Source organism: Hippoglossus stenolepis, chromosome 22, assembly GCF_022539355.2.
Source record: "Hippoglossus stenolepis isolate QCI-W04-F060 chromosome 22, HSTE1.2, whole genome shotgun sequence".
NCBI lineage: Eukaryota > Metazoa > Chordata > Actinopteri > Pleuronectiformes > Pleuronectidae > Hippoglossus > Hippoglossus stenolepis.
The window spans coordinates 8,321,778-8,342,625 of NC_061504.1; the positions used below are offsets into that span (position 1 = coordinate 8,321,778).

The 20,848-nt window shown below is 42.3% G+C and overlaps 1 protein-coding gene across 4 annotated transcripts in view; it reads left to right on the forward strand.

The window, feature by feature from the left end:
- The first annotated feature begins 867 nt into the window (after positions 1-867).
- Positions 868-20,848, forward strand: part of strip2 (striatin interacting protein 2) — a 28,642-nt gene continuing 8,661 nt past the window's right edge. Inside the window, exons 1-11 of one of the 4 annotated variants that reach the window (XM_035147091.2) lie at positions 868-1,197; positions 7,331-7,400; positions 9,300-9,374; positions 11,616-11,744; positions 12,495-12,615; positions 15,182-15,244; positions 16,013-16,119; positions 16,228-16,355; positions 16,796-16,984; positions 17,677-17,727; positions 20,326-20,558. In XM_035147091.2, the coding sequence (XP_035002982.1) occupies positions 1,087-1,197; positions 7,331-7,400; positions 9,300-9,374; positions 11,616-11,744; positions 12,495-12,615; positions 15,182-15,244; positions 16,013-16,119; positions 16,228-16,355; positions 16,796-16,984; positions 17,677-17,727; positions 20,326-20,558 (1,277 nt within the window). In that variant the 5' untranslated portion in view covers positions 868-1,086. Of the gene's footprint in view, positions 1,198-5,538; positions 5,787-7,330; positions 7,401-9,299; positions 9,375-11,615; positions 11,745-12,494; positions 12,616-15,175; positions 15,245-16,012; positions 16,120-16,227; positions 16,356-16,795; positions 16,985-17,676; positions 17,728-20,325; positions 20,559-20,848 lie in introns of those variants that run through there. The other 3 variants (XM_035147090.2, XM_035147093.2, XM_035147092.2) reach the window with 3 other exon arrangements.

Below are 20,848 nucleotides of genomic sequence, written 5' to 3' on the forward strand. Positions count from 1 at the left end.
ATTCACTATTTGCCACATGGGACACTTAAGGGTCTCACATCCAGATTACACCTTGTCTAGAGCACCGCGTGTTTGCCATAAAAGGCCCACATTTGTTTTGTGCTACTTGGAGCACATTTGCTATTTTACAAGTGGGCCAATTCAGGCTGGCGTCCATTTTGTCCAGGCCACAATAAGGCCAGAGGTGCCACACGACTGCCTGAAGTGGCCCACATCTGTAAGCTGTCCGGGTTAGAGTTTTGTGAAATTTGTATTTTTTTGTTATAGAATTTGTTGCTGTATAAACTGAGGTCACATTACTATTTAGACAAATTATTACATTCAATGAACTCTGATTTGATTATTGTTCCTTTTAATGTCATTGATGTATTGGCACATGAATATTTTTTCAATCAATGGTTAAATATTGTTCATAAAATCACATCAAATCAAATTTTATTTGTATAGCCCAGTTTCACAAATTTCAATTTGCCTTATAGAACTAAACAAGGTGTGACATGACGCCCTTATTCCTTGAGACACAAGTGAGGAAAACAACTTTTAACTATGAAAAAATGTAGAAACTTCTTGAAAACTGGGTATATTAAAAAGTAAGTAAATGAAAGGGTTAGGATCAAATTCTATTTCTAATATTTTGTGAGATTTCTTTTAACAGGTCACAGGTAACAAAACATAGAATTAAATATTGTTTAAATGATACAATAAAATAATTAGTTATCAATATATATCAGGATCAATTTATTGACTGATTATCAGCCCTCTGTACAATCTCCATTCACTGTGATGTGATCAGCTGATCAGCTCTCTCTCTCTCTCTCTCTCTCTCTCTCTCTCTCTCTCTCTCTCTCTCTAACCCCGCCCTCTCGGGGCGCGCAGGGACAGTGAATCAAACACACTTGGCTGGTGTGCCGGAGGAGGAGAATCAGACCCTGAACTTGTTCTCCGGACCGAGTCGCTCGGTGTGTGGGTGTGTGTGTCCGCGGAGCTCCCTCCTGGTGCGGCGCAGCGTCAGCAGCTCTCCACGCCGGCCCGGCATGCACCAGCCGCGGGGGACGAGGAGGCAGTGAGCCTTGGAGACCCGGAGAGATGCAGGCGGAGGACATGGAGGTGCCGATCATCCATAACCTGAACGATACCGGAGACAGACTGAGGCCGAGGGGGAAAGATGTGTTCAAGGAGCAGCAGAAGGAGTCGGAGGTAAATCCGAGAGGCGTTTGTGTACAGTGGGAGAAGGCAGCGTGTGGTGTTGGGGCGCACTGGAGGTGTGTGTGTGTTTGTGTGTGTGGGTGTGAGGGAGAGAGAGAGAGAGAGAGTGTGTTTGTGTGTGTGTGTGTGGGGGGCAGAGTGTGTGTGTGTGTGTGTGTGTGTGTGTGTGTGTGTGTGTTAAGAGAGAGAGAGAGACAGAGTGAGTGTGTATATATGTGTGAGAGAGAGAGTGTGTGTGTGTGTGAGTGAGTGTGTGAGTGTGTGTGAGAGACAGAGAGAGAGAGACAGAGTGAGTGTGTGTAGTTGTTGCTGGGGAGTTTTCAGACTCAGCTCTCCATGCAGTGTGTGTGTGTGTGTATGTTTGTGTTTGTTTGTGTGTGTGTGTGTTCTGAAGCATACACACATGCAGACAGACAGGCTCACAGACACCAAGGTGCTATTTTGGCACCGGCTCCTATAAATAACCCAGCAGTAATCCTACAGTGGTGCTCAGTGAGGAGGAGGAAGGTGGGGAGAGGTGACTGCTGCTGTCAGGACCTCCACCTCTACCACCACCACCAGACCCACTAATACCACTAAACCTCCCACTACTACCACCAGACCCACTACCATCAGCACCCCTAAATCCACCACTAACACCTCTTCCACTACCACCACCACCACCAGATCCACTACCACCACTAGACCCACCACCAACACCACCACTACCACCAGATTCACTGCCACCACTAAACCCACCACCACCACTACCACCAGAACCAGACCCACTAACATCACCAACAGACACACTAACACCACCACCAGACCAACTTCCACCACCACCAGATCCACTACAACCACCAACAGACCCACTAACATCACCAAACCCACTATCACCACGACCAGACCCCCTACCACCAGCACCAGACCCATCACCACCATCACCAGACTACCACCACCACCCATAAACCCACCACTACCACTTAACCCACCAACACCAAACACACCATCATCAAGCACAATGCATAAGCTTTATATCCATATTGAACTAATACAAGACTTTACTTTGGCCTGTGGTAATGTGATCATCATTATTTTAAACATGAATTCTTCCAAACAGATAACAATGACAAGCTGTGACCCTCTTGGATTTATTATTATTCTCACTATTGTTTATAATCTACTGTTTACTCAGTAGATCTACTGTTCTCACGGTCCAATGTGACTGATTCAAATATCTAATCTTATTTGACCAAATTTAAAACTAAAAGATCTAGTTTGATAACATACATGAAAGAAAAGCAGCATCTTTTTTTACTTGAAAAATAACTAAACTGATTGATTGTTTTAAACAGGCAAATTCTATTGACGGACAAACCAAGTTATTGACTAATTAGCTTGTCAGCTATTAATGAAAGTGTTTAGACTCAGATTTATAACCTTTGCAAAATACACAACTGACAATAAGCTAAATCAGAGCTTAAATTAGTAATCGACCAGGAGATTGAAGTTAGATGAACTGGCAACAATTTAGATAATCAGTATGATCATTATAGTAATTTATCAGGCAGTAAATAATTCTTCGAAAAAGGTTTTCTCTCTTTTAGTGTAAATTGTAAAAAAATCTGAGTTTGGAGTGTTGGTCCGTTTGTGCACAACAAAAAATCTAAATAATCAAAATCGTCATCATGTTTGAATAACGTCTCCAAGCACAAAAACAATGGAAACCATAACTCTTCAAAAATGTGCCCATAATTGTGTTAATTTCAATTAACAATTCATCTTTATCCAATCAAAAAGGCAATTTGCAATAAATTTTATGAGTGTTTGGAGTCGCCCTCTGAAATATGGACCTGTAAGTCTCCTCTGGTTTTGTAGAAATGAATCCCACGTGGTTTACGATTAATCTGATGGGGGCTGTTCAGCTTTTATTCACATCTTGTGGTAAAATGACAAGATGGGTTCATATTTGTGGGTTTCTCAGCCCCTAAACAGATGTCATCATCCAGGGCCAACACCCTCCACCTATTGTGTGATTTCAGTGAATGTTTTTTGAGGGAATTGGAGCATATTCATGTCCTACTGTTCTGGGAGGAGGAGGGGGGGGCGCGTCACTGATAGTGTATTGGATGAATGACAGAGACATCGAAAGCACTTTTCAGAGCCGTGGGCTGATGCTGATGCTTCCTGGCCTCAGTGCACCAGAGACCCGGCGTCTGTGATGTTAACCTCAAATGTGAGTCGCTCACGTGTGTGCGTTGACCGTGAAGCAGTCATGTGTTGTCCGTGTGGTAAATGTTGGTCAGAGTGGGGGTGTTGACGTCGTGCCTGGTGTTAGCACGCTGATGTGGTGCAGGGTGTGTGGCCGTGCCAGGTTGGCGTGGGGACGGATTTCGCTGTCAGCTGGCGGCAGAGAGAGGGGGGAGTGCTGGAGTACGAGCCAGTGAGTGAGAGAGGGTGAGGAGGAGTGACTGACTGAAGGGAGAGAGAGGGAGAGAGGGTTGTCTGTGTTGCTGCTCGAGGGATTGAAGAGAAATCTCAGTTGGCTTTGAAAAGAGCAGTCAGTCACTTTTACATCCTCAGGTGACAGTGGGCTCTTTAGTAAACACCTCAAGGACGGGTCCAAATTAATCTTCAGTCTTTATAGGGACATTGGTTGGTTCCAGCTTTGTAAATGAGAGGATTTGCTGTTTTTCTCAGTTTGATACTGTTGCAGATCAAGAATCATTTGGTTTTGAATTTGTGTCAAAATAGGAGACAATTTGAACGTGTGCGCCAACAAATTGTGACAGGTATTTTATATAATTGTGACACATCATAGTAAATAGCTTATTGATTAAATTAAATAGTAACTGAAGGTTTAAAGTGAAAATCATTGTAAGTTTAGCTTCACACTTTATATCACTAATTTACAATCTTTGGATTTCGGACTCCTTTCCTTTCTTTTTAAAAAAACACTATTTTCTTTTCATTCTTTTTTTTTACATTGATATTAGTTTAATTATTTCGAAGGCGTTTGAGGGTTATTTAATTTAAGGGCTACTCCAGCAATTCACTAGTGCACTTCCATGAATGGGATTCACAAGAAGCAGATTTAAAAAGAACATGGGATAGTGTCAATTTAAGTCCTCAGCAACAAGCCCAAAAAAGATCCTACACTTACTGTAATATGCAACTATTATAATCTTGAGCCCTGGCTGCACCCACACCTCCAAGCTGGGACACTTATTTGTAAGTGCATCTTTAAAAAGGAAACTTGAGTCATGGGTCCTCCATTTACTTTGGATGATCTGTTGATTGGACAAAACATAAATATTTTAAGACGTCCCTTTGACCTTGTGGACTGAACTGATCATAAAAATGTTTGTTCATAATCATAAAAATATGAGACGCATTTTTCAGTAATATAAAAACTTGTGAAGGGACTGTACAGTGGCAGCAGTGGATGAATGTTGGTGTATGGATTTTTTTTTTACAATTTTGAAATTTAACTTTGTATCATTTAAGCAGCAACCACAAAATCAGCAACATGTTGTTTTCTAATGCTGCAAAAACTATGCACCTCTTTGAATTTCCAAATATGTGATCAAGCTATTAAAAAACTACAAGTATTCATCCATAAGATTATGATCTAACGACACGGTCACACAAGCTCGAATGCAGGCAAATGTTGAGGGTCAAAGTTCCGAAATGGATCTCCACAGGAAGCCTCACCGCAGGAAGTAATGGTTTTATTCGGCCCCTCGCTTGCAAAGATTAGAGGAGAACAGGAGGTTCGCTACAGATATATATTCAAGTATTTGTGACCGTACCCTAATAATAATTTCTGCACATTATCATCTGAGAGCTAGCAGTGAAATTGCTGTTCCTAATTGGCCCCTTGCAGCTTGATCACTACTGAGCAGTTACATACAGGTGATATTATGTCGTTTACATTAATTTGTAGTGTAGGAAGCTAAAGATGAGACCAAAGATGTGGGCATAGTTTCTGCTTGTCAGTCAGCATTTTGGTCTCAAAGCCGCCGCCGCCCTCAGACTTGTGGGTAATTTTCGGTAAATCATCCGTGCTCCCAAGCCGTTTTTCATTTCCTGGTTTACAAGTGCAGTAATGACATCAAACCACATTACTGCGGCTCGATGTCATAAACAAACCGGTGGCTGACGTGCTGCTGTGTATTTCAGTTGGTGCTGACTCGGAAGCAGCAGGTATTTATACATGACAGCACACAGCAGTTATTTAACCAGGACTGTTGACTCAGAGCACATCCTTATTTACAGTCGTGGGCTGGTCCGGGCCTCAGGGCGGCTCTCACAGGGTTTAACACGTCTGGTGCTCGGGGCCTGGAGGCCTGCCATTGATGTCCTTTAAATCTCATTAACATGACATGAATCTGTAATCATCCTTGTAGGGAAATTTCTTCAGTTCAAGTCTCACACCCAAAAGATAAACAGAGAAAAACCAATAATGTTCCTGTCGCCAGCTTGATTCTCTTACTTCTGTTTCCCTGCTGTTCGTCCCAGGAGGTGATCTCACACATGTATCCTGGTTCTTTTATTTGATTCTTTTTTATCATATGGACTTATTGGAAATCCACTACCTGGTTTGTATGGCTACATGCTTTTTTTCATTGTGCAGTATTAGCCTGCTTTTATTGAGGTGTGACTATATATGTGTAATGAGGATGTGAACTCCTCTGTGAGCTTGTTTGCTTGTGTCACTGAAGTGTGTGTGTGTGTGTCTGTGTACATGTTAACTAGTTTTTCATCATTAGAAAGAATATGAGGTTGTATTATAGTCTGTATATAAAGATGGACGAAGCCGCCATCTTGCAGTTTTGACATCATTCAGAGCCAGAATCTGCGCAGTAATGATGGAGGCTTGGAGCCTTGGCATTGAGGTCCTGCCGATAAACAAGCTCGTCCAATCACAAGTTTGTCTCAGCTGTCAGTCACGACTTTTCAACCCATTTTTAGAGCATCAAATAACTATGGAAACATGGTTTATAACCTTTACTGCAGCCAGCCACCAGGGGGGTGATCAGCATGATTTGGCTTCACTTTTGAAGCTGTCATGTCGCCCATCATTGTAGTCTATGGGTTGTACTGTGCTTTGAGACGATCAACAACATAACCCACTCAAAAGCTTCAGATTTACTTATCCGCTGCTATATTTATTCTATTACTCACCTGCTGTATTATATTTATCCATATGTTGCTACCTGGTCCTGTACATATATACTTCATTCACATTAACTGTACATAATTTATGTCTGTATTACTGCGATCACTTTAATCATTCAGTATTTATCCACCTTCTTACAATCAGTTTTCACAGCCGTTATCCTGTTCACCATCCTTTTACACTCATACACACTACTCTCACTTGTTGTTTTGAATTGGAATTTGAATGCTCTTCTGAGTAAGATGTTATTTTGTAAAAAAAGTATTTAGTAAAGAGACTTACACAAGCGTATTCCATAGTTATCAGCAGCGGTTTGGATATTTCAGTCTGGATCACAGTGGTGGACTGACATCGCCATCCCTGGAGCCGCTATCTTTTTTCATTCCTGAAAGCTTGGACACGTGCTAATCACAGGGTGAGGCTGAAGTCAGATCTGAGAGAAAGACCCAAGCCTGGACACAGCAGCTAATCTGCTCTGCAACAGGGGCCATGTCCACTCCTGCGTCCTCTCTTTCCTGCGGTTTATTGCTTCACTGGTGCAGCAGGACGGACGAGAACCTCCTGTGACTGTTCAGTCTTTCTGATTAAAGCGGCGCTGTAGCTGAGTGTGCCCATTGAGAGCACCTGTAATTGTGAGTGGCTCCGGATAAGGGGAAGTGAGAGGGAAAATTATGTAAATTACTCATCAGCAGCGTGTGGAGATCCAGCAGATAACAAACACACACACACACACACACACATCAGGCGAAACTACGAGCCTAAAGCGTGTGTGTGGGTGATGTGTAGAGCTGAAGTGTGTACGAAGGCAAATGGAGTGCAGAGTAGTGGTAGCTGTTGCAAAGTGTGAATAGCCTGCAGTGTGTTTGCGTGTCTGTTTGTATGTGGGTGTGAGGGCATCTGTGATTGGCCGAGTTCAGTGTTACACTACTGCACAAGCTCATGTGTGTTTTCTTGTGTTCACAGAGCTCCATGGACTCTCCCAACCTGGAGTTCGAGTATGGAGACACGGACACAGTCACCGCTGAGCTCTCAGGTCAGACTCCTCCACAACTCACAGTGAAATGTTTTAAAATTATGTTTTTTTTTTTTAGTGAATGAATATTTGTGCACAGCTCCATTTGCAAACACACTTTTTCTCCATTTTATTGTTTTCATGTCTGATGTGCTGCTGAAGTCATGAATGGTTGTCATGTGTGACACAAAATCTCACCCACACAATCCTCTGGTTTCTACTCAGCATGCAAATTACTGTGTGCTAATGATTGGAAAAATAATCCTGCATCTGCACTCCTCTGAACAAAACCGTAATCATATATTTAAGTGTTATTCATAAAAAGAACAACTAGAAAGGCACTCAGTAGAGCGCATACCTCTGCCAAAGCCCTTGAATTCAATCAAGCCGCCAAGATTCATGAAACACTATAGTGCAGTGCCTGTTCTAAACCGGCCAGTTTGGAAAGGGCTGTTTGTTTGGCCTGTGGTGATGCTGGTCGCAGTTTTCTTTCTGAAACTGTAAAAGTGTCCTGCAGTAATTGAGCCGTGACAAAGTAAAGACCGGCTGCTGGAGTCAGTCCACAGAACCCTGTTTATTCAAAGTTCAGTGAAGCTCGACTCTGTACGCAGAACCCCCGAACTGGAGAATCAGTTATTAATATTGAACGTGTCACACCAAGTTCAACACTGCACTTCCTTGGGCCCTTAACAATACAAAAGCCAAATGTGAAGATAATATGATGAAAAGTTCTGGAGGAATATGAGCCACACACAGAGGGACAGAGATTTGGGGGATTATTAGATTAGATAGATTCCCTGGGAAATTGGTGAAATATCCAATGGCAATGTCATAAAACTTGAAAATTAACGTCAAGGATTTGTCCCATTGTCCAAATCTGCGCCTTAATTTAATGTCTCTCTCTTGGTCAATGTCCCATACTTTCACCAAGTTTTGTGGAACTCTGTTCAGTAGATTTTGGGTAATTCTGCTGACAAGTCAACAAACCAACACACAAACCAATGGACAGGGCTGAAAACATGGTGGAGGTGATAACCTGACACGTTGTAAAAAGCTGAGAACCAAATGTTCTGGTCCTGACATGTTTTTCAGACACAATCCTTATGTGTATGACTAATGTTATGAGTAATCATGAACACTGATTATACATTCAGGCTCCAGTATCTGTGTATCTGGTAACACTTCATGTGCATCCTGGTTTATAAATCCCAAAAGAGGCATAAATGACAGGCAACAATGCTGACTGACATGTCTTATTGTACTCTAATACAAGTAGTTTATTCCCATGTATTATTCAGATTCCTCTCCTCTACAGTATTACCTGTTTTTTGGGGGGATGCCAGTAGATGTGTATGAGAGAAACGTTTAATAACAGCATTGATTTAAAGTCAAAGTGATTGTTCTCCTGGTGGGTGATTTGCCAAGAGTGTTGGTGAAGCACATAGACAGTGGCGGCGATTTTCCAGCGACAGCTTCTCGTGTCGGAGGAATGACGACAGATTTCCGAGCAGGACGAGATGCACAACACAGTGAACAGTTGTTAGACGGAGCATGAAACAGATCAGACTCACACTGAGGAGACAGGAGCTCAGAGCGTGTCCTGTTTGTTTTTGTGGGTTGGTACATTTTACCTGCAGGAGCTTTTATGTGTCGGCTTTATTTTCTGTACTATTTTTTTATTGCTGTTTTCTATTCTACTCTTAAATATCGTTCACTTAAACCAAGACATTAACAATAAATAGAAACACAAAATATAGACAGAAGTATAGAATTACGATATTGTAAAAATACACTACATACTTTAGGCAGCTCATATCTATGAGTGTGTGTAATTTGTTGCAGCTTGATTAAATTTAACTGGACTGTTTGGCCTTGACGGATGTGGGCTTTGGCTATAATTCTATATTATTGTGTTCACAGAGCTCTACAGTTACACAGAGGAGCCGGAGTTCGCCCTCAACAGAGACTACTTTGAGGAGGACTTCAGGAGCCATGGTACTGTGTGTGTGTCTGTCTGTCTGTCTGTCTGTGTGTGTGTGTGTGTGTGTGTGTGTGTGTGTGTAGCCTGATTGCGTTGTCAGGTTAAGTTCACCCAGATATCAGAAAGATTTCCTGGGTATGTTGAACTCACTTTGTAGTAGAGGCCACAGGTGTGACTGTCAATGCCACTTACGTACAAAAACGTTAACACAAAACAGGTTCACAAACACACACACTCAACCAACACGTATCAAACACACACAAGTCCACAGCCAGCAGACCAGTGATGCGGCTGCTGCGGCTGCGGCTGCTGTTGTTACTTGTTTATCACAGAGACCTTGACGGCTCCTCCGACTGTGTGGCTTGTGTTGACTGACACAACAAGACTGAGTCCCTTTGTGTAGCTCTGAATGCCCCGACTGGCTCCAGTTTGCTGCCAGATAACAGCGTCCCTAAGTGAAAGGTTGAAGGTTTACAAAATGTTCCCATGCAGCATTGTTCTGCTTTCTCAACACGGTAAGCACAATACAATTTATGTAATTACAAGAAATAACTACATTTCAGATTGACCGACTATAATTATTCTATTGTAAGTCCATTTCTTTTGTTTCTTTCCTTTTGTGCATTTCTCAGCTTCACACCAAAAGCTGTGAAAGCTCAGTTTTCTCACGTCAGACGTCCAACGTGAGCCAGAGCTGCTCTTCACTGTGTGTCTGTGGGTTTTTATTTTTAAGCCGAGTGGTGTGAGGCGAGGGTGACCAGGAACATCAAAGCTCTGCTCTTTTAATCTGTTCAAAGGCTGAATATCCCCACAGATACTGATGGGAGGGGCCCCATCCCAACTATGCGATTAATGTAGAACAAAGCGGATTTTCCGACGTGAACTTTGACATTTTTGCCAGTTTGACAAAGAGATCAAGCTTTAATACAGTGTTTCTTTACTTGATGTGCAAAATAATATTGATGCAATGCATTTGCTGGAAAAATTCGTACTTCAACATACAATTGTGATTGGAATTTCTTAAAATGACAGAAACCATCTCTGAGACTCATCTCTCTGACGTGCAAGCTTTTGTGCGGCCTAAGTCCCATCCATTAACATGGAGGAGGAAGGGTTTATGACCTATACTGCAGCCAGCCACCTGGGGGCGAATGAGATGATTTGGATGTACAGATATATACAGAGAAATATCCTCCAACAGTTCCCCTCAGCTCTAAGGGGTGTTTTAGCCTCTTTTACATCATTGTTTTGGTTTATATACAGCCTATGGTTTATTTTCAGTTTCTCCTATTTGGTGCTAATCATTTCAGTAACAACCCATTTCTTTGGAATGAAGGACCAATAATGTTGAAAACATTGTGTCACACGAAGACCATAGTGAGAATAAACAAGACGCCACAAAGGTCCCAAGGCTCTGTGAGCATAGACAAAACAAAAGCATCTTTCCCTTTGGACTAGAGCGAGAGAGCCGGATGATCTGTGTCCTCCTCTAACTCACAAGTCCTCTCCTCTCCGGGTGCAGATGAATAGCAGGATTAGATGAGAGCTCCGGCTGCTGTTTTACAGAGATAGAGCCCGGAGCTGCCTCTTTGCATTACAGGCTTTTCATTAGTGTGTCTGTGTTTGTGTGAGCGCTGCATGTGAGCTGTCAAAGGCTGGTTTACTGATTGGCTTGTGCTCTTTGTGTGAGTGTGAGTGTGTGTACATCACGTCCACTGACAGTTTACTCATCTGTGTTTTTCGCATCTAGCTTTAAATTCTCAGTCATTCACATGACTAACATGTCTAATATCTCTAAGATGTGAGTTGACAGTGTAAGTCAGAGTCTCCTAAGTAGAAGATCCCTGCTCCTCTGATCATGATGATCATCATGACTCTTAAGCTGATTACTGTCTACTTAATCGAATTCTCTATCCAGAGAAGGCCTGCTTGTCATTTAAGTTGTGTGTCTTTTTTGTAGTAGTGTAAGATCTGCTTTACATAAGACTAAGTTTATGCTAGTGCTAATAATCCTTTTTATACGTCTGCGACAGCCAATGGTCTGAGGCATTATGAATTTCCTAAATTTGGTACTAATATTCATTTGGACTCAAGGAAGAACTGATTGATCAGTTGTCACTTGTACACAGATAAAGTGTTTCAGTGGTCAAAGGTTAACCCCTTCTATTTCTATGGGAGTTTTCCCGGTCACTTTTTAATAAAAAGATAGCATAAAGAAAAAAGAATCCATCCTTGAACTCTGTGTTGTCTTCTAGGCAGGAGGTGGATCGAGCTGGCGGTGGAGGAGCAGAGGACGTACGTGATGAGGCTGCTGGACGCACTGGAGGTGACGGACAGAGACAAGAGGCTGAAGGTGGCCCGAGCCATCCTCTACCTGGCCCAGGGTACGTGGACCTAGCACAGCACAGCCAGCAACTTTCACAGCAAACCCACCGTGTCTTTATAGAAGGAAAAATACAGCTGTCACTAATATAATTAAATTAGTGGTTCCATTCTATTTTCGGGTCCTATAAGTCATGACATTGGGCTAGCATGCCTAGTAGCAGAACTAAATGGAATTCAGTCATTATTTATTTTATTATCTTTATCTGTGCGCTTCCTACTTTGGCATGCCAAAATATCTTAAATGAAGATTAACATTTCACTACTACACTATGTTACTATACTATACTCTACAATATATTGCAACACTATATTAACAACAAGGTCAAACTCAAGAAGAAGCGCTGAAGGTCATTGAGAAAGGATCATTCCCAACAGTTTATGGGATACATAGTTCCGTCACTCTTGAAATAATTATGTTCACAGTCTTGGTCCTAACTTGATTATTTTGCTCTGAATCAAATGTTTAATGGTCACCATTCATCTCGTTGCTGGTCGGCTTTTTTTTGGTCAGGATTTTCTGAAAGGTCAATAGAGAAAATGAATGGGAAATCTTCTCTTGTCTTTCTAAAAGTTGGTGGTCAATGTTAGGCTGTGTAGCACATATTTTATGTTGTGTGATGTTTACAGTTTGAAACTCTTTATGTGAGAGAGAATAATGTGTTATGGATCTGGGAATAACAAAAAAAATAATCACACACCAAAAAAAACCAACACGCTTTGTGTCCTATTTTCCTCGCACCTTTACCCAGGAGTGTTTGATGAGTGCGACACTGAGGTGGACGTGCTCCACTGGTCCAGACACAATGTCTTTCTGCTCTACGACATGGGCATCTTCACGGCACTGCTGGAGCTGCTCAGCATGGAGATAGAGTGAGTAGGCTGCACCGAACATGCTGGGGATATATGAGTCATTAAAAACTTTTATTTGCTTCTATAATAGAAAAAACTGCCAGATCATCAGTTACTAAGAAAGATCAATAGCATCATTCTTAGTGAGGTGCAAAACAGCTCTTTTTAAATGTACAGTGCCTTGCATAAGTATTCACCCCTTTGACTTTTCTACATTTTGTCATGGTATAACCACAGATTAAAATTTATTTCATCGTGAGTTTATGTAATGGACCAACACAAAATAGTGCATCATTTGGAAGTGGGGGAAATATTACATGGATTTCACAATTATTTACAAATAAAAATCTGAAAAGTGTTGAGTGCATATGTATTCACCCCTTTACTGTGAAACCCTAACAAAGATCTGGTGCGACCAATTGCATTCACAAGTCACATTTGCAAGTCACATAATTAGTAAATAGGGTCCACCTGTCTGCAATTTAATCTCAGTATAAATACACCTGTTCTGTGACGGACTCAGAGTTTGTTGGAGATCATTACTGAACAAACAGCATCATGAAGACCAAGGAGCTCACCAAACAGGTCAGGATAAAGTTGTGGAGAAATATGAAGCAGGGTTAGGTTATAAAAAATATCCAGAGCTTTGAACATCTCTCTGAGCACCATAAAATCCATCATAAGAAAATGGAAAGAATATGGCACAACCGCAAACCTACTAAGAGGAGGCGCCCACCCAAACTGAAGAGTCGGACAAGGAGAAAATTAATCAGAGAAGCAACCAGGAGGCCCATGGTTACTCTGGAGGAGTTGCAGAGATCCACAGCTGAGGTGGGAGAATCTGTCCACAGGACAACTATTAGTCGTCTACTCCACAAATCTGGCCTTTATGGAAGAGTGGCAAGAAGAAAGCCATTGTTGAAAGGGATCCATAAAAATCCCGTTTGAGTTTGCCAGAAGCCATGTGGGAGACACAGCAAACATGTGGAAGAAGGTGTTTGGTCAGATGAGACCAAAATTGAACTTTTGGCCTCAATGCAAAACGCTATGTGTGGCGAAACTAACACTGCCCATCACCCTGAGCACACCATCCCAACAGTGAAACATGGTGGTGGTAGCATCATGCTGTGGGGATGCTTTCTTCAGCAGGTACAGGGAAACTGGTCAGAATAGAGGGAAAGATGGATGGAGCCAAATACAGGAAATCCTTGAAGAAAATCTGATGCAGTCTGCAAAAGACTTGAGACTGGGGCGGAGGTTCATCTTCCAGCAGGACAATGACCCTAAACATACAGCCAGAGCTACAAAGGAATGGTTTGGATTAAAGAATGTTAATGTCTTAAATGGCCCAGTCAAAGCCCAGACCTCAATCCAATAGAGAATCTATGGCAAGACTTGAAGATTGCGGTTCACAGACGGTCTCCATCCAATCTGACTGAGCTTCATCTTTTTGCCAAGAAGAATGGACAAACCTTTCCATCTCTAGATGTGCAAAGCTGGTAGAGACATACCCCAAAAGACTTGCAGCTGTAATTGCAGCGAAAGGGGGTTCTACCAAGTATTGACACAGGGGTGAATACTTATGCACCCAACAGATGTCAACTTTTTGTTCTCATTATTGTTTGTGTCACAATAAAATTTATTTTGCACCTCCAAAGTACTATGCATGTTTTGTTGATCAAACGGGAAAAAGTTTATTTAAGTCTATTTGAATTCCAGTTAGTAACAGTACATAATGGGGAAAAAGTCCAAGGGGGGTGAATACTTATGCAAGGCACTGTATTTCCCTTGCAAGGACCTGCAGCAATAAAGGAATGGGGAGGGCTGTAGTATCGATTATGCGATTATGATTTCTTACCTTGAGGTCTTTCATTGAGTGGGCGGCAGGTTTCACACCTCCAAAAGGTCATAGGTTCAATGCCAGTAAGAGTCGACATGTTTTTTGTCTCGTTACAAGATCAAAGCTCTCCCAGAATCCTCCCATCTCTGAAGCTCGGGTTCCCCCCACATGCTTTGTCCCCTCCCAAATCCCCCATCTCCTTTTTAACAGCTCACTCAAATGACAGCAGAGGAGGTTTGTGGGCTTAGAAATACACACAGAGAGAAACTGAAATGCAGAAACACAGGAAACACGCCGTCTGTGATCCACACTTCAAACCATCCGGTGAGGACTTGGCATGGCAGCGCCTCCTTGAAGTCAGCTTTGCTGCTGCTGGTATCAGTCTCAGTTGGGATCCAGCGTTTCTTTGCGGTTACATAAGCTGCTCTTAGGCATCATGGCACAGTCTGTGCTATCGCCAGGCTGCACAGCAAAGCATTGTAAGCAAAGCAATCAGGAAAATGCACACATGGGGCTCTGCAGGTCATGGCTGGTTATACAAAAAAAAAGAAAGAAGAAGGCATTAAATGGAAAATGAGAGTGGGTTTGATCTACACAACATATCATTATTATGTGGTGGTCATACAGATTTGTATATTCTCACCTGTTCTCTATTTGATTCCTTTAATGTGCAGTCTGGCTTATCATTTACTATTAAACGAGTAAAATAATGTAATTGTTTACTTGTGTGTGTGTGTGAAGCAACAGCCAGGCGTGCAGCAGTGCAGTGAGGAAACCTGCCATCTCTCTTGCAGACAGCACAGAGCTCAGGTGAGGAGTATAACCACAACACTCCACATTCTTAACATAAGGACAAAGCCCATAAGTCATATGCAAAAATATTTATTTGTTTTTATATTGTATTTTCCTATTTCTCAGTTTTATGTTTCCTCTCTTGCTGTTTACCCTTGTGTTGTTCGGCCTCATGTATAAACAGATGTGCAGACTTACCTGCATGAACATGTACCCATCTAATCCCCAAAATGTAATTATCTTCTGTGCTGCTCACATTCATTTTCAATCTTTGCTTCCACTTAATGGGATTGATTTTTGAGCAAAATTGGCTAAACGCTCCTTTACACACACACACACACACACACACACACACACACACACACACACACACACACACACACACACACACACACACACAAAGCTCCCCTGTGCATCCCCCGGATGAACACTTACATATAATTACAGGCAAGAGGAGTAGATTTGCAGCTAATTACAGCCGCAAGATTGAAAACCGTTGTAGTTAGTTTGAAAAAAGTGAAGCGCATAAAACCCATCAGGTGAATGTGGATGGATGCTGCATTATTCATCTGGCAGAGCCCAGGAATCTTTTCCTCCCATTTTTATAGGCAAAAGCAGACTACAAATACCCAGTGTTTTTTTTTATTCGCCATTTTAGTTTTTTTGACATGGAGATCCCTTGTAAGCCTATTGATGCTGTTTAGGGCACCAGTTACATGCCTCACACACAGACACACACACACACACGGTCAAACTCACCTGTGTGCATGTTTCTTTTCTTTGCAGAGTGTTACTGAGCATCATGTATTTGATGGTGGAGACCATTAGAGTTCAAACAGAGGATGACCGACCTGAGTGGATCGCAGCCAGAGAGGCCTTCAAGAATGAGTTGGGTATGTGTCATTCACTCCTGGAACCACACAATGCTATGTTCTGAGAGAGATATTCATATATCCATACACACAATCCAAACACATTGGCTTTGACCTTTGTCTCTTTAGGTTCACCTCTGTACAACGGAGAACCCTTTGCCCTGCTCCTCTTCACTATGGTGACCAAGTTCTGCAGCATGAACGCCCCACACTTCCCCATGAAGAAAGTCCTCCTGCTGCTCTGGAAGACGATACTGGTTAGTACGTCACAACCAGTCATACATCATCCACATAAGGCACAAACATGTGGGGACGGAAGATAAGAGAAAATCAAAATATAAAGTATTGCTCCACTATTTATTTTATCAGTTTATCTATTAGTGGGTTGTATTGTATTTTAGATGTGTAAAGACTATTTCAGATATGTGTTGAATCTAAATTGTATCAGCTGAAGTGCTAACAAGTCACAGACATTTTAAACTTAACATCAGGGGTCACAAGTAGATGTTATTTCATTTTAGGGTCCACGACAGGTAGTGAAACTTTATTAATAACAAAAATGATGTGTATTATGTTGTATTTATGCAAATTACCTACAAAATGCACAAACCACATGTATAGATTTATATATATATATACTGTGTATAGCATTACATTTCCCAACGCTGTCTTACTGTCGGTCCATCCTTCTGTCCAGTTCACCTTGGGGGGTTTCTTGGAGCTCCAGCAGATGAAGGTGCGAGGCCGGGAGCGCCTCAACCTGCCTCCTCTACCGGAGGACAGCATCAAGGTGGTCAGGGCGATGAGAGCGGCCTCGCCCCCGGCCTCGGCCATGGAGCTCATCGAGCAGCAGCAGCAGCAGAAGAGGGGCCGCCGCAGCCGCAGGGTACAAGACCTCCCTCATCCTCCACACACAAAATCAAAATTCATGAATAATTCCCTGGGAAATCTGTGAGAATGTCTAAAATGTCGCAATTAATAACAAATTACTTGATTTGCACGGATCTACACCAAAATTAAATGGGTTCTTTTCCGGCCCATGTCCCATCTTTTCACCAAGTTTCATGGAAATCCGTTCTGTAGTTTTTTTATAATCATGCTGACAAAGGAACAGGAACATAACGTCCTTGATGGAGGTAAAAATATCAGCACTTTAGTTTCTTCACAATATTTTAAAAGACACTTGGTGTTTAACCAGCTGTTAATTTATCTCAGTAACAGAAGACAAAAGTGTGTTTGATACCTTTTAACTCTACAACATAACTATATTACTAACTTCACATTATAAAAGCTAACCAAGACTCATCTCTCCATAATTTGCCCTTTATATTGTTGGACAGCTCCATCCGTTTCAGGTAAATTTGATTTGTTAAATTCCCTCTGTACCTCTTCTTTCCAAAAGTCCAACATCATCAGTTCCCTGTTGTAAGTCAGTGACCACAGATGATCTCGGTGCTGGTGTCGGGGAATCTCAGCCCCTTGTATTTCTCGTAGAGCTTTGACCCGACAGCCTCTTTCTCTCTCTCTTTCTAACTGTCTTATGGTTTCTCATTGCCCGTCTCCCTTGTGTCCCCACAGAGTGCCTTTGTTGATAGCTTGGAAGGAGACAGTCCCTTTCCCAAGAAGCAGGTCTTTACCCACAAATTCCCTCGTTTTCCTTCTGCATTTTCCTCTCTGCATCGAGCTGGACCTTTTTGCACTCCTCTCCCACGTCCTTGCAATCTCCTCTTTCTATTTCCCTCCTCTATCTGCCCCCTGCCTTTCTTCCTCCTTCTTCCTAATTTTTCTGTCCTTACCTGATCTTCCTCCTCCTGTCATTTAACCTTATCCAAGCTTGTTGGTGTTTGCCCCAGTTTTCCCCTCGCATGTTGATTTAGATTTGATCTGTGTCAAGAAAGAAATGGATCGGAAACTCAAAAGTTTAAAGCTCTTGAGTCATTGTGGTGTTACCGTGCTCTCTGCCTCTCTTCATTTTCTCCACCTGCATATTTTTCACTTTCCCTCTCGTGTCTCTTATTTCCCTCTGTCCTTCGCTTATCTTCCTTTAATGCTTTATGTTTTATTTATAATCCCCACCTGTCTCCTCCATTCCCATGTACACTTTTTCAATCTTACTTTTACCTTGCTTACGTCCCTCACTTCCTCCTCTGCTCTTTCTCCTCCCCGTCCTTCCTGTCCTCCCACTTCCATCCTGTGCTTTTCCCTCTGTCTTCACCTCTCCCTCCTTATCTGCCATCATACTGTCCTCCCCTCCTTTCCTTACCATATTTCTTCCTCCTCTGCTCTCCCACCTTTTCTTATCCCTGTTCCTATTTCTCTCTCCATTTCCCCTTCATCCTCTTACTGCTTCTCTGCTCTTCCTCGCACTTTCCTTCCTCCTTACTGTGCCCGTTACCTCCCTCTCCAACACCATACTGTCCCTTGTCCTCCTCTCCTTACCTTATTTCTTCCTCCTCTCTCCTCCTCCACCTCTTCCTCCTCCACCTCTTCCTCTTCCTCCACTGTGGCCTGCTCAGTACATGGGTATGGGGGTTTGAGAGATAGGGCTGACTTGCTGGCTGTTATCATTGGCACTGGAACGTTCACTGTATCCACTGTCCCCATAAAGACGGTCACCTCAGACATCTGCAGTAGTAGCACCCCCCCCTGTGTAGTTTTCATCACATTGCTACTGGGTTTGGCCTCAAAAGAAATCACCTTGCACTGTGGACTCTGGACTAGGGGTCAATGTCATGAAAATGCATTCATGGAGGAGGTGAAGCGAGATCATTACGAGCACTGTTTTACCTCCGCAGGTGTTTGGGTTTCACTTGACCTCTCTCTGAAATGGATGTCATTGGAAGCGGCTGTCCCCTAACCCCGATGGAAACAACATTTAGCTTGACCTCACAGAATGGCTTCTCCATAGAGAATGATTCACGACACTGTTTCTCCTCCTCTCCTCCTTCCTCCCTCTCCACCATACACTCCTCACTTAGCATTGACATTAGCATTAGCACTGTCACTGGCGCACCATACATCGACTGCACTATCTCAACTTATGTCTAGTCCGCTGACTCATATGCCTGATGCTTGCACTATTGCCACACTCATTCATTAGAGAATTTGATACTGTGTGCGTGTGCGTGTTTAACACTTGAACTAAAATGGAATTGTTTGTTGATGAGAGCTTAATATACAGTTTTAGTCATACGGGCCTTGCTTGCATTTTTTTGCTGTTTTGGTTTTAAACGTGTGGTAAGTCTAATCACTAATGTTGCTTGAAGTTGCTGTGGAAACTAAAGATAAATGTGACATTGATTTTTTTTTTTTTAAATGGTATTTTTTTTACACGACGGGACTGAGGTCAGTGTAAATTTATATGATTTTTCCAGTCCATTGGGACGTCTTACCATCTGCAAACTACAAACACACTCCAAACAATACAGATTTTATTACTTTTCAGATTAGCCCGATCAGCAGATGGAAACAGTTCGCACACACATTCGATTTGTTTCGATGAAACTGGCATGAATCTGAACTGAAAATGCCTGGTTAAGTTCTTTTCTTTGTGTTCCTTGTGTTACCTACCTGAGGGAATGAAAATCCTGTTTGTAAGTTTACCTGCAGTGCATTTACATTATTCATACAGTCATTTGGGAGACACCAAACATTAAGGGGTGAATAAGGGAAAAGATATCATCCAATAGCCATTAATCCAAAACAACTTTAGTTCTCTCCTAAACTTCACCTCTTCAAAATAATGGCATAGTGGCAAAGCATCAGTAATGTAATATTTAAAGCTTCCCATGAACTTTAACCTCTTAACTTTAACTGCTTTACTTTGCTGTTTTCAAATGTAGGTTTTAAGTTGTTCAACTGAATTTAGTCCATGTTGTTTGACAGTATCACACAGTATATACAGTATTCTGATCAGCTTATTCCAACTCTTCATTGAAGCTATATCAAGCATAAATGGCAACACAATGGAATCATCATTTTATTACCATTTCCAGAAAGGTCAGGCTGGTGTATTAGTTTTTATTTTATATTTTGGAAATACTTGATTTACAGGAGAATATAAAATAAAGGTAAAAGGTTATGCCATCAGGTAAAGTGTGTGTAGTGGTTTTGGGTCAAGTCATTATGCAGTTGTATGATTTTGCTGCTGGTTTAATGGAAATGTCAAAATTATTGGCTGGATTTGTTACTCAGTCTCATTCTAACCACCCGTCCTCTCTCTCCCAGCCCCTGGTCAAACAGGACAGCCTGGACACGTACAACGAGCGGGACCCCTTCAAGAACGACGACGCCCGGGACGAGGAGGAGGACCCCGAGGACACGGACAGCGGCATCGAGGGCGAGGTGGACCCTCTGGACCGCGACGTCATCATCCAGCCTCCGCCGCCACCGCCTCCTCTGAGACCTCCTACGGAGAGGGTCAACTTCCCCAAGGGCCTCCCCTGGGCCCCTAAAGTCAGGTTAACTGCTCAGGTTTTTTGTTTCGGATTCAGCTTTCGGCTTTGTTAGTAAAGTAAGATAAGGTGCTGTACACTTTAATTTCTCCCATACTTGGAAATGATATACAAACACTATGCTTAACTTCAGCAAGCTGTGTTACAAACAGCTTATGTGAAAGCTATCTATGGAAAATAACACAGGCATTAATTACTTGACCTCCTAAAATGATCCCCAGCAGACGTTTTAGTCTTCTAACAGCACTTACATAATAAAACCTCCCAAGTTATGGTTGGCCACCTTCCATTTTAAC